General features: G+C 33.9%; 2 protein-coding genes across 2 annotated transcripts; one reads left to right on the top strand and one right to left on the bottom strand.

Annotated features, from left to right (window-relative positions):
• Nucleotides 1-3,100: 3,100 nt before the first annotated feature.
• On the bottom strand, nt 3,101-4,233 carry Pex10 (peroxisomal biogenesis factor 10). Its single transcript, XM_073092058.1, has one exon. It carries the CDS (start codon nt 4,178-4,180, stop codon nt 3,362-3,364), a length of 819 nt encoding a protein of 272 aa, XP_072948159.1. The 5' UTR covers nt 4,181-4,233; the 3' UTR covers nt 3,101-3,361.
• Nucleotides 4,234-4,649: 416 nt separating this feature from the next.
• On the top strand, nt 4,650-12,952 carry NiPp1 (nuclear inhibitor of protein phosphatase 1). The gene is made up of 9 exons (XM_073091861.1): nt 4,650-4,805; nt 5,709-5,923; nt 7,084-7,192; nt 7,814-7,916; nt 8,440-8,523; nt 9,122-9,332; nt 10,195-10,297; nt 11,271-11,362; nt 12,545-12,952. Exons 1-9 carry the CDS (start codon nt 4,777-4,779, stop codon nt 12,640-12,642), a joined length of 1,044 nt encoding a protein of 347 aa, XP_072947962.1. The 5' UTR covers nt 4,650-4,776; the 3' UTR covers nt 12,643-12,952.
• The last annotated feature ends 616 nt before the right edge of the window (nt 12,953-13,568 follow it).

The following is a 13,568-nucleotide window of genomic DNA, read 5'->3' as shown; positions in this document are numbered from 1 at the left end:
GTCCTGGAAAGCAGTTCTTGCGATTCTTCGCTACCTGCTTCTATTGCTAGCATTGTGGCATTGATGACGGACTATGTGGTAGAGGTTATAAGGTGTTTCCAGCCGCGTGACCTCTTCCATTCTTCCTGCCCCTGAAGTGGAACTATAAGCTATACCTTTTAGTTTTTATTTATATGCTATACATAGTGCTACGCGACTCTATTCTATGCTTATGTTAGAAGTTTATACACTAAAGCTTAGTCGACCCCACAGACCTTGATATAAGCCTGTGGTTGATATAAGCTTACTCAGCAGATGACAATATGTGTTGTGTGAACGTACAACTATAATAAAAATGTATTTAGATCCAGTACCAAGGTGTTTGTATGCCATCAGTACCAATTTTGTAATCAGATTTATCTGATGTAGCTATAATCGGCTGCGAGAATGATTGGAGGTTCCATTGGTGTAACAACATCAAATAGATTGCAGGAAATTATGCTACTTAAGTGTTTTAGGTATAAAATTTTATACATGTCATATGCATTTTGTGTAACAGAATTATGTTAATTTCAGTTCAATAACATTGTAATTGCAAGCTTACGTAACTAATTCTCAGTTCAAGCTAGGATCAACTGGCATTTGGTCGGAGAAGCATGTTGCTTAAATGCCGATCCACAGTCACACGTACCACAATAATAATTGCATGGGCAAGTTTTATCCATTTGGACTATTGGCTACTTTTGCCGTCCGTCTTGCTGTGGTACATGTGGGTAGGCAGTAAGTTTGGTACCACTTATGTATCTCCTAATAAAAGTGGTGCTGTCATGTCTGTAACTACTAAAGTGACTATTTTATTAATGTACCGAATCGGCCATTTTTGGTATTCGAGTTCTTTAGTACTTATATAGAAAAGAATCGAGTCAGTACTAGAGTCTAGAATATTCATAATTTACTCGAGTTAGCATGAAGTACTCAGTACTTTTTATCACACAGTTCAATAGCACGGAGGAGTAAAAAAAGGCACTCACTAAACAAAATTAAACAAGTTATTACTTCCACAATTCCTGCTGCATTTACTCGTTTGTCTATATAACTTACATAATATTGGAGTCAGTGTACAAGTACCGTCAGTATTCGAGTACCACTGGTACTCGAGTATCACTTATTAGTACTATGTAAGTGAGTATTTAAGTCGAGTTTATGTAAGTACTCTAGTACTGACTCAAGTCGACCTGACTCGGCACATCTCTAAATTAGGTGGACTAAAGTCTTCTGAGGTGAAGATGATGAATGTTGGAATCCTAGCTTGAAACATTAGCTTCATTACTTTTATTACTTAGCCTTATGTAAAATCCAGCATTTATTTATGATTTTATGTACTAGATAGCACAAATTAATAAATATATTTAAAGAACTGATTTACCACTTATTATTAAGCTATAGCTTTTTCACGTTTGTAAGATTATTAATGTGTTTTTCCATTGTACTTTATTTTGAACTGTGGAACGTTTAATTAAGGTTCCTAACATAAATACATAGTTACTTCATTTTTCATTGGACTTCCCATAATTTATTTCGATGTTATAGTAATAAAAGTTTTTACTAAATGTATCTTTATTAATAACAACCATAAATAACAAAATACTTATATAATAAATATTTTTATTGGATAAAACAGTGACATAACTGCTATGTTATTAACACATTCAATGCCAATACAATTTTGTTAATTCCTTCTGAGGTCTACCTATACTACATACTAATTTAAATGGACTCGCCCGGTGAGTCGCCAGTACATGAACGAAATTTATGTCGACTCGCAAGGCGAGTCGTTGGCACTGGACGTGTTAAATAACTATAGGGAATTTTTTGTATTAAGATTTGTGAAGAACATCACAGTCATTGTTCTATTCAATAAACTTTTTGATCAAATTAAAATGTATACACTATAACTATTCTACAAATAACAATTTATCAAAATATACCAACAACCAACTGAAAGCACCATGATTTCCAAAAGTAATGTCTATTAGGGTTGTTGCGAATATCAGCATCAGCATCAGCATCCGCTGATTTATCAGCTTTCTTTTGAATATCAGCATCAGCATCCGCATCCGCAACAAAAGATGCTGATATTGAAATTGTAACGTGTTCGTTGAAGGCGGGACCGAGCTTAAATCACGTGGAGTTTTAGCCAATCACAGAAGTTTATAAACACAAGTTGTCATCAAACAATCATTCGATTGTATTGACAACGTAATCTGGTCAGACATCAATAACTTTCGATCATAGTTCAATGATTTCAATCAATCAATAACATAATTATGTATTCAATTCATAATGCCACATTCAGTGAAAAGTGCAATATGACCAAATATTTCGTTATTGAACAAAGATACGACACAGTGTACTTTTTGTAAAAAAAATAACAAATAAATGCCGACTTCTGTGCACTGCAAAGTGGAGGGTAGCTGAAGTGGATGTTGGTTTGGTACATGGTTCTGAAGGATGTTGGTTTGGTACATGGTGGTAAATATATTTCGTTGGATAACGGCGTAAACAGCGTGTTCAATATGAGCGCCGGCTTCGGAGATATGTGCTGAGCCAAAATTTGTTTCAGTAGATTTTTTCTTTGTAGTGACATGGAAGTCGATTGTATTTTTTAATTATTATTTTTTTTCACCTTTTTTTAGTGATGACATACTAAAAATCTTACAAATGCACTAGTCGCCCTTACGATTTTTGAAAGTTCCCCTCGATTTCTCTGGTCTGCCATCATCAGACCCTTATTTTCTTATAATGGAACTACTTTGGAAATATCTTTTTTTCCAACAAAATAAAAATCATCCAGTTCAGTTCATAAACGACGAAGTTATCCGCGAACAAACATAAAGAAGACATATATACGGTAGAATTGAGAAACCGCCTCATTTTGTGAAGTTGGTTAAAAAATACTATTCTCATAAATGACGTACAAATACCTCAGTATAAAATATATTTATATTTAGTATTTTTAAATATCAGCATCAGCATCAGCATCAGCTGATATTAATCTGAAAAAATCAGCATCAGCATCAGCATCAGCTGATCTAGTAAAAAACTGCATCAGCAACAACCCTGATGTCTATTTATATTTGATTTTGAGACTTGTTCTTGAGTATTATTTTTTGTTTTCAACAATATTAATCTTGAATCCTTTAGCACTTATTTTTGACTTCGACCACTGATTCTCTATTTGTCTCACACAAGATTTTGAGGACCTTTGGCAAGTTTTATATCCATTCTCCAAAATTTTAAAATATCCTATCTACAATAGTAACATTACAAATGTACACCAAACATACCAAAATGTTATATATATTTTAATATCTAACATTTACTAACTACCAGGAATGTAGTTCATTAAAGGAATAACAGTATTCTTAGTGAATGGTGTTCGACATAACGCACACGTCTCTAGTGCCCCATAGCAGCATTGCATGCAAAAGAAATGACCACACTGCAACACACATGGTTGGACAATCTCTTCCAAGCAAGCCACACATGACTTGCTGCTGTCAACCTCGTTAGGTAGTTGGGACATCTGCTCCATATGCTTCTTAGCTTGGTATACGCTCTGGCCGCAAGCAATAAATGCGTGTAGTAGTGTTACAATGCCAAGTAGGCGTAAGTGGGCGTAGTATGCTGCTGCGGCCGGTCGTACGTGGACATAGTTGATGCCTGTAGCTGTCTTCCCTAATTGTATCGGTCCACCGTTGATGTACGCAAGGGCACGGTGTATACTTTCGACCTGTGGGACAATGTTGTTCATGGCTTTCAGGATTACGAGGAATGTGTTCTGTGCTTCAGGTTTTAATGAGGCGTTCTGAACGACTTTGCGTTCGAAGTGACGTAGTATTCCTCGAGTAATGTTTTCTCCAAATGCCGAAAGTAGGATGCTTGTTAACCGACTGCAATAAGTAGGTAGTTTGTGATAACTTTCGTCGACTTGAACGATGCCGGAATACTCCTCACCTAGTGTCTGCAATTCTTTTAGCGTTGTGAAGGATTTGTATAAGATTGAAGACGCTGGTGTAGCCTTTGAAGCGTGTTGCGAAGGTAAAAGTCTTGCAAGGGAACCAGCCAATTGCTTTTCGTAAAGATCATCCTTCTGCCATGCTCGGAGCACTTCCGCTGGTTGGGCTGTTGGCAGTGCCATTGTTACTTGTCTGCTTGAAATATTTACATAAGTTCCTCTTATCTTGTTGGCAAGTCTTACCACTTAGTCTCAGTCTTAGTCTTATCACTTCAGTTATATTAGCAGTTTTACGTATTGCATGCAACACTTTATAACTTCATGATTATATCGTCCATACGGAAAATAAAACGATTCGAATTTACATGAAATGAAATGACTCACTAATAATTAGAGTTTAGAATTAGAATCTGTAGTTGTTATCATCCAAGCAAGGCACACATGACAATTGACAATGTTATCAAATGACAGTGCAAATCAAAACAATACAAGTAACAGATAATAATAGGGACTTGTCGCACAATGCACATAGACTCTACATTCTAGAATATATGTATCTCGGACTAAAACGCGTCATTATATACTACACGGGTTTAAAAAAAAATTATGGCCATAAATATGTCAATGTGACTGCCTAAATGACATATGTCAAATCAAGCGGCACCATAGCCAGATTTGTATGGGTGTTGGTTTACAAAAATAATAAGATATTATCGTCGGGAATGTGATGTGTTGCACTGTGTGACTTAGATTTTAATCAGTGTAACGTTATATGTAAAATGGCTAATCATTACGAGGTCCCTAGCTGGTAAGATTCGAATGATAACAGATTACCCCATGCCGCCATTCCCTAAAATTATATAAAAAATAAAATAGCGATGTATGTTCGTTGTAGGTTGATAACGACAAAAATGTGGCACCCTTCCCGCTATCTGAAACATGCGCAATATCATGAATCGCTTGTTCCTATGTATATAAAATTGTAAACAATGTATCAACCACTATAACCACTTTATATTTAAGTAGTAGATTTGCATAAACAAAACAAATTATAATCTATTTTATATAATATTGGAGTAGAAAACGAGCTTGCCGTCCACCGGATGGTAGATGGTTCCCGCCCATGGACATTTGTAATCAATCCTAGATAAGATTAGATATTCCTACCTGAGGTTGGCCATAGATGCGCCGCTACCCCTGAGGACTAAGCTGGGACGCCTCGGAAAAGTCTGTCTCCCTTACCACACCCTTCAAACTGGAACACAGCAGCGCCTAACACTGCTGTTATTAGGTAGAAATAGGTGTGGCGGTGGTGCCGCCGGAGTAGAACCACAAAGGGTTCTACCACCTTCGAAATTATTTTGAGAATTCTATTTCCACCCTTCTTAATTATGCTTAACGCTTTCTGCTCTCAATGCCACATGCTAGGAATTGTCCTGTGACGTGGGTACAATGGACACACACAAAGACAAATGACAAACACTCACACCTTCTGGATCTGAGTATTTGTCATTTGTCTTGTCTTGTCTTGTCTTGTCTGAAATCTAAGGTCATTATTTACCCACCTGTCTGACCAGGGATTGAACCTAGAATCCACTGCACATCATATTGGTTTAGTTACCAATTTACCACCCATGTCATTTGTGTTCTCTACACTCTACTAGTAGTTAATTATAACTAATCTAACATAATACAATAATTACTTTTCCAGGGCTGGAAAACCACCAACAGGCCTCCATCTGGACGTGTTAAAAGGCGACAAGTTGATCCAGAAGTTGATGATTGATGAAAAGAAGTGCTACTTGTTTGGTCGGAACCCACAGATGAACGACTTCTGTATAGACCATGCGAGCTGCTCACGAGTGCATGCGGCATTTGTTTATCATAAACACTTGAATAGAGCCTTTTTGGTTGATCTGGGGAGTAGTGAGTATGAGTAATAGTATAATTTCACATGTAAATTATTGTTTACTAGTTTTTGCCCGCGGCTTCGCCCGCTTTTAAAAGAAAATAATATGACATATAATCGATTATGATATGAAAATAATCGATTTTTTGGTCCAAAAGATCGATTCTCCGATTAATCTACCTTAGATCGTCATCCCTAGTTCCCGTGGGATTTCCGGGATAAAAACTATCCTATGTCCTTTCTCGGGTCTCAGACTATCTTTGTACAAAATTTCATTAAAATCGGTTAAGTGGTTTAGGCGTGAAGAAGAGACAACCAGACAGACAGACAGACAGACAGAGTTACTTTCGGATTTATAATATTAGTAAGGATAGTAGAAAAATCCTTATACTATTCTTTAAATGTACCTATAAAAATAAAAAAAATGAGTTTCTTGGTATATTATGTCGTTAGTTTCTAAATTCGTAAGTGTATAATTAATCTCTCAGTATATCATAATAATTGGTTAATTTGTTTTTAAGAAAACAAAAAATAACTTTTTGACATTAAGTTTCTGTCTACTAAAACAGGGGTATTAACTTGGTATATAAAACATGCGTAAATAGATTCTGTATTCTACACTATATAAATAAAACTGTCTACTATCTTTGTACCATAGAATTCCTTAAGTTATATATGCCATGAACCTATAAAATACATGTAAACATCTATACTACCAAAATTATGGATTTTTTATTCTGTACTGATAGACCCAGATTGATAATACATCATTTATCAATTTGGCATGAGATAACAATATTTACATATAATATATGCATGATAAAAATGAAGATATAGTTGTAACTATGCATCATGAGTATCTTTTTTATGCTCATTAATTCTACTTATTTACTACTATATTCACATGTAAATTAATTGTAATAAACAAGTATAAATAATAGTAAATCATGCAAAATGGAAAAATATTTTTTTTATGTTAACATTAAGTTCTTTTTGCCAATTTACATAGACATCACTGGCGATTATATACCTACTTATAAAAAAATACACTTGTCACTTTATTTCTGTTATTGTAAGTTGTCAATCTTTCATAGTTATTTTGTATCTTTCATAGTTTTATGAGCATATTTTATTTTGTATCTTTTATACAATCATTGCATACAGATATGTTTTGCAGCGCACGGCACGTACATAGGACAAATGAGGTTGGAGGCAAACAAACCGACACAGCTGCCGATTGACTCTACGTTTCATTTTGGTGCTTCCACAAGGAATTATATTATAAGGTAATATGTGTTAAGATAAACCATTTTATATAGTACCTTTATTGTATGTGATGTCTCTTATATGGAATAAATAATTTGCCTTATAAAAGATATCACATTAACTTATGCTATGTGATGTTATGTCTTCTAACTTTATGAAATTTCATTAAGAAAATGAAGAAAGAAAATCAGAAAGAAAATTCAACAAGAAAATGTACATTACAAGGTCTAGAAAGGCATCAGCCAAAAATTATTGGTCATATTCTTATTAAGTGTTGCATTTGTTTACATTACCAATTGGCCTGAGCAAGCAAACAGTTTAAGCCAATCAATCTTAGTTTCTGAGCAACTAACATTGCAGGTCTCTACCACAAAATAAAAGTGCCTCTATTCCTGCTGCTTCAAGATCAGTGTGTTATTTTAAAAAAATATTTATCTGTATTAAAAAGATTTTGTATAATTTTGTATATGGTAAAAGTAAATTTTCATCGTGTTGTGTGTGATTTTTTTATGAAAATATGTGTTATGGAGCTTCTTCATAATGAAACACCTTCTCAAGTAGTGGTAGATTACATTAACATTCAAAAAGAAATCCCTAAAGAAGTTACATTGAATTAAATTTTGATTTTGATTTGTATCCAGGGAACGACCTACAGGTAACTCAAGAGGGATAATGGAAGATTTGCCCAACACTGAGACTGAGGGCGCATTACTTGGCTTACCAGAAACACAGACAGAATTAGATGTGAGTGTAACATTACTAATACCTCTATTGGTAGCAGGCATGTCCAGGGGCAGAAGTTACTTAGACTCCATGCTCATTTGCTATTTCTATATTATAACGAAAAAAATTACAAATAAATACAACCGACTCCTATGTCACTACAAAATAAAAATATATGAAATAAATGTCGGTTTAGTACATAGCTCTGAAGTCCGCGCTCAATATATTTCGTTGGATAACGACGTAAACAGCGTGTCCAATATGACCGCCGATTTCAGAAATAAATTTTTAATATTTATTTCGAAAAATCATAGTCTATCAGTTTTTTGACCATTAGACCAAATGATTAAACTAATTTTCTAACAAGTAAGTCATTTTCGAAAAATCGTTCTCTATCCACTTATAGAGATTTAATCATTTGAAAAATATGAAAACATTTAAACCATTTAAGACAATTTATGTCACATCTTAATTGGAATATTAGGCAAAAGTAAATTATATACTTATATTTATGTATCTATCAGATATTTGTCTTTTATTTCAGAACTTAACAGAATTCAACACAGCACACAACAGAAGAATTTCCATGTTGGGCATTTCCACAGATGATGGCACCGATGTTATGAAAGTGAGTTTGAGAATTAATTAATCATTGCGAATTTATGTATAAGTAAACTACTGCAACTATTACAATTTAGTAATGTAATTTGAAGTAGTTAAAGTATTATTGATTTACTTTACTTCTATAATAAATGTAAAATTATACCTTAAAAAGTATAAATTATGACTTATTTGTCTCATACATAAGCTGCAATAAAAGACTATCAAAATCGAGGAAAAAAGAAAAAAATAAATCTATTAGATTCATATACTATATAACAAGTAAAAATATTTATACTAATAAAGTAAAATAGAAGTGTCTTTGTTTTCTGTATTGTGAAAGTTCTGTAAAGTAAAATTGTAGCTTTTTGCATGATGCATATTGAAGTGTATAGTAAGTTACTTAATAAAAAAAAAACAATTTTTAAATTTCTTGTCTGTTTGTCTGCCTGGACCGACTTTTACGGGACTTTCATCGTCCGTTAGCTGATGTTAAATGTATGTTAGGCTATTCTTACTTCAGATAACTAATTAGGGCTACTTGCAAAAAAACATCCAATGTATTAACAAAACTTTTAAACGCGGGTAATACCGCGGGGCACAGCTACTTCTAATTCTAATTCCAGCCTCCCACTGGCACGAAACGGTCGGCCCCCATGCCTGGTGGAGTCTCGAAGAAGCAGAAACGCAACGTCTCCTTCAACGAGGAGGTGGACATCATTAACCCAGAGGATATCGATCCGACTATCGGCAGGTTCAGGAACTTGGTCAAGTCCACCATAGTGCCCAATGCTAGCAATGCACCGAAGAAGTTGAAACTTCAGGGACCTGATGAGAGTGAGTGATTATAATCCCAAGTAATATTAAAAATGTGACTGTGAGTTTATTTATTTCCGAACCACGCGTGAATATGTTGATATGTCTACTGTAAATATATTTATGTACATTATTTTGTTTTAGTCATAATAAACATTAGGATTGTTTAATAATTTTAATTTATAGGGTGAATAAGTAAGTTAACGGGTCTTAATTACCGTACATACACAACTTGTCAAATTTTAAAATAACCCTCTCACCAAAGAGTACAAATAGCTGCAATGAACATTGTGCATTTTCAACTTATTAACTTATTCACGCGTGGTACGGATTTGTTTGTTAGGCTTTCACGTCTCAACTATGTAACCGATCGTCATAAAATTTTGTAAACACGTTGTCAGGGGTCCAGTAAAGCACATAGGCTACCTTTATTCCCGAAAAATGTACCCTAGGGATAGATAAAAACAACTATTGTCATCTTCCCCTGACCGCCAGTAAAGCCGCGGGTAAAAGCCAGTGGGTGGGTATATATAAATAAAACGGAAATCTGTGTTTAAAAGTTACTGGTATTTTCTGAGTTATATTTAAGTAAACAATCAAAATACAATTTTGAATGCAAGGCTGTTCTGCAATTAATATCTTGGGAAAATCCTGAATTAGTTAAAACGAATGGAATGAACATATGAAATGTTTTAGGTAATCATTGGAATGATTTTGAAATCAAAATATCTCATTAATATTAATTGATACAAACCTTCATTTCCCTTAGCAGGGAAGTAATGTAAAATTTTATAATTACAAATACATTTTACAGATATTTTATATTTAATCATTTAGTTAAATATGTTTATAATTTATATATTTCATTCTTTATCATTTTCAGGTCAACACCACCATTCGCTAAGGCTACAAGAGATATCCCGGTCGAATAATTTGTATTCAGATTTACCTGCGCCCAGTTCACATATGAGTATTATTGGTGCTAGGTATGTTATATACATCTTAAAAATAAAGAAGCGAGTCAAACTTTATAACTATTAAGAAAAAGTAATTGATAACCTGTATTGTACCTGCCATAATTTATTTATCTACCATGCTGTTGCTCTTAAAAATAAAATCGATATCCTACTATTATTATTATATTTGGGTCATTGAAGAAAAAGTTAATTCGCACAAATACGAGGTGGCAAATGGAATCAAATATTTTAAGGCCTCAATTGTTAATTCAGGGTATTCTCGTTTCCTTTTTAATGAAAAGGTATCTAAACTTACAGACTTTAATTCTAAAAGCAACATCCCATCAGATATTTCTAAAATATTTTCTTTTAGCTTACTTGCCAAATTTGCCTCATTTATAGCTGCAGTTAAAAAGGGATTTAAAATCCAACATTGCGCAATATTTTCTGATACTTCTTGCACTGAGAAGTAGTGGCATAATTCTTCCATCAAATTATCTAACACCATTTTCATACCAGGCATATATGCGTTAATGTTTATTGCATTTCCAACTTCTTCAATAAAGGCGTGGGTCGATCAAAATGAGTCGAAGTTGTTTTGATTTATAGACGATTTTTTTTGTAAAGCCATGAGTTTTGTCTTTTGCTTTTTCCTCCCGCCCTTGAAGACTATTCAATATATTTAAATGCTCAAATAAGGATTATAAGGACGCATAAAAATATTGTATGGATTAAATATTTGAACATAATAACATAGGTATATGAAAAAAATTAAAGGTCGGGGGGTCGCAAATTTTTTTTTCTTAGTATGGGGGTCGTGTCATGAAAAACACTGTCTTAGGGTATAAAATTGACCTAAACATTGGTCGAAATATATTTACAAAGGAGACAAAAATTAATTCCATAAAATTTTGCCATTGTTTTTGATTGCTGTTAGTGACGGTGTGTTTTTTACATTTTGTGTGATACAATATTTTACAACATATTGACTTGTTTATTTCAGACTAGGGTTGTCACTACCGAACCCAGCGCCGGACGTGGAACTAGAAGGACCGGAGCCACATCTCAATTTACACCCACCCCTACCACATGCTGGTATGTTGATAAACTTATATTTAACTAGGTAACCCGGCAAACTTTGTACCGCCTCAGAATATCTTCATGAAATATATTTCGTATTTACTCACCTTTTAAACCTCCCCTGGACTTCTAGAAATTGTTCTAAACTAAAATTAGCCAAATCGGTCCAGCCGTTCTCGAGTTTTAGCGAGACTAACGAACAGCAATTTATTTTTATATATATAGATAAGAGTAACAATACAGCGCTTTAAAGTAATGCATATGATGTAAAATATATAAGTTTATATAGAGTACTGTCAAAGTTGATCATGTAATCATATTATGTCTATTCACATTTATGTTATCTTGATATTTATTTTATTTGTTTCAATGACACTTATGTTAGTAGACAGAAATAGGTGTGGCGGTGGTGCCGGAGACCAACCATCTTCAAATGGACAACAAAACTATAATACTTTATTGTTTCGTATCATATTATTGCACGACTCATGATGCGAAGCATCAGAGAGTGCTTTACGATCGAAAAATTTTTTTCGCTTCATTTTGGCGGCTATTTTTATTATTATAGCCTTGATAGTTCACGGAATCAAGATATTTTGCATACTATTGTCGAGATAATTTAATGGAAATTCATTCCATACTTTTTAAAAATTGATTTACTGCAATAGAATTGGAAAAAAACACCAAAATAGGTCAAAAAATTTTCCTGTCCGTCATGTGTGAAACCTGAAAACACTGTAACTTGTGAAAAAATCCATCATTTGAGTTAAATTTTTTTTTAAAAAATTCTAATCGACGATTGTAGGTCATTGAATGCGAATGATTAATTAATTCAGTGTCGTTTAATTGCAATTAATAAAAAACGAAAACTACAAGACTGTATATCTATATATATCCATGTAAAATTAACATGGATGGTGATATATCTATATCTATATTTTTGTTTTTTATTTTTTATTAACTATCAATAATAAAATTAAGTTAACTTGATTTTTTTTTTATATTTCATAATTAAATGAGCATTATGAGTCGTGCACTTTTGGATTTTCCAAATTTTTCATATTTACTATATTATTTTTATGAATATTTAGTTTATTTCTTGTAAGTGATTGTTTCATCTTATGAGAAATATTAATAATGATCTTATACCATATATGGTTTCGTATCGTATCATATCGTATCGTATCGTTGTTGCAGTGGCTGAAGAAGCGGGACCGTCATCGGAGCCCAAGAAGAAGAAATATGCAAAGGAGGCCTGGCCCGGCCGCAAGCCTGGCCTCTTGCCCGCCGTTTGACCTCGGCTCGGATCTACTGTATAATGTGTTGGAACAAAGATATTGTGGTTCCATGGCAGTTTGAAGCATACAGCTATAGTGGACTGCATGCTCGTATGCTACTCCTGTATTATAAAAAAATACGTACATTTTTTTACATATGATATGAGAGTAGCGGGCGAGCGTGCAATCCATCCGATGGTAAATGGTCATCGCTGCCCAAGGATATCTGTAATCAACCCCAAAAAGGATTGGAGGACTTAGTTGGCACGCTTGCGATAAGTGTCCTCCTTACCACATCCTTCAAGCCAGAACACAGCAGCGCTTATATTACTATAATATACAAGTGTATAACTTTACTTCACATATTTCATAAATCAAATTTATTTTAAAAATCTCTATAAAATTTGTTAAAATCCCTTTTAACATGAACTCAACACATTTGCAATTATGTAAACAAAAGAACCAAGCGACTATTAGTTATAATGTTATATTAAAATAAATATAGGCTCGATTAGATAGGGAATGTGTAGGGCGGCTAGAAGGGCATTCGAAGTGTTAGTGATTTTTAAGCGATTTCAAAAAAGAAGGTTCTGTCGACGACTGGTATGTATGTATGTTTGTTTGAATGTTCGCGATATTCTCAAAAACTACTGATCCGATTTGGATGGGGTTTTGGATATTTGAAAGCCTATTTTACAAGGAAGGTTGTAGTATATAATACGTAAGGAATATTTTGTCAGTTTTCGTGGAAAATCAGAAAAACATCTCGACTATTCCAAGTGTTTCTAGAGCAATTTAATTGTCATTTTATTTGAAAGGACACATGAATATAGGTTATTATAATCCGACAGGCAGTGTGGAGACTTGTGCCCAGCAGTGGGACAGTAATATAACTTTCATTTGGTTAGAACTTGGTCTAGAGGTAGTAGTGCCTAAGCCCTCCT

This window comes from Epargyreus clarus, unplaced genomic scaffold, assembly GCF_041222505.1.
Source record: "Epargyreus clarus isolate Ecla_fem2 unplaced genomic scaffold, WU_Ecla_fem_2.2 ptg000035l, whole genome shotgun sequence".
Taxonomy (NCBI): Eukaryota; Metazoa; Arthropoda; class Insecta; order Lepidoptera; family Hesperiidae; genus Epargyreus; species Epargyreus clarus.
Note: the sequence above shows the minus strand (reverse complement) of the source record. Positions and strands in the feature narration are given on the sequence as shown.

What these genes read in the sequence shown, in the direction of transcription:
- Pex10 (XM_073092058.1), bottom strand. Translation starts at nt 4,180, where the DNA reads ATGGCACTGCCAACAGCCCAACCAGCGGAAGTGCTCCGAGCATGGCAG.
- NiPp1 (XM_073091861.1), top strand. Translation starts at nt 4,777, where the DNA reads ATGGCTAATCATTACGAGGTCCCTAGCTG. An exon ending in TTTGGTTGATCTGGGGAGTA is followed by an intron (nt 5,924 to 7,083) that starts GTGAGTATGAGT and finishes TATGTTTTGCAG; the next exon opens with CGCACGGCACGTACATAGGA. An exon ending in AAACACAGACAGAATTAGAT is followed by an intron (nt 7,917 to 8,439) that starts GTGAGTGTAACA and finishes CTTTTATTTCAG; the next exon opens with AACTTAACAGAATTCAACAC.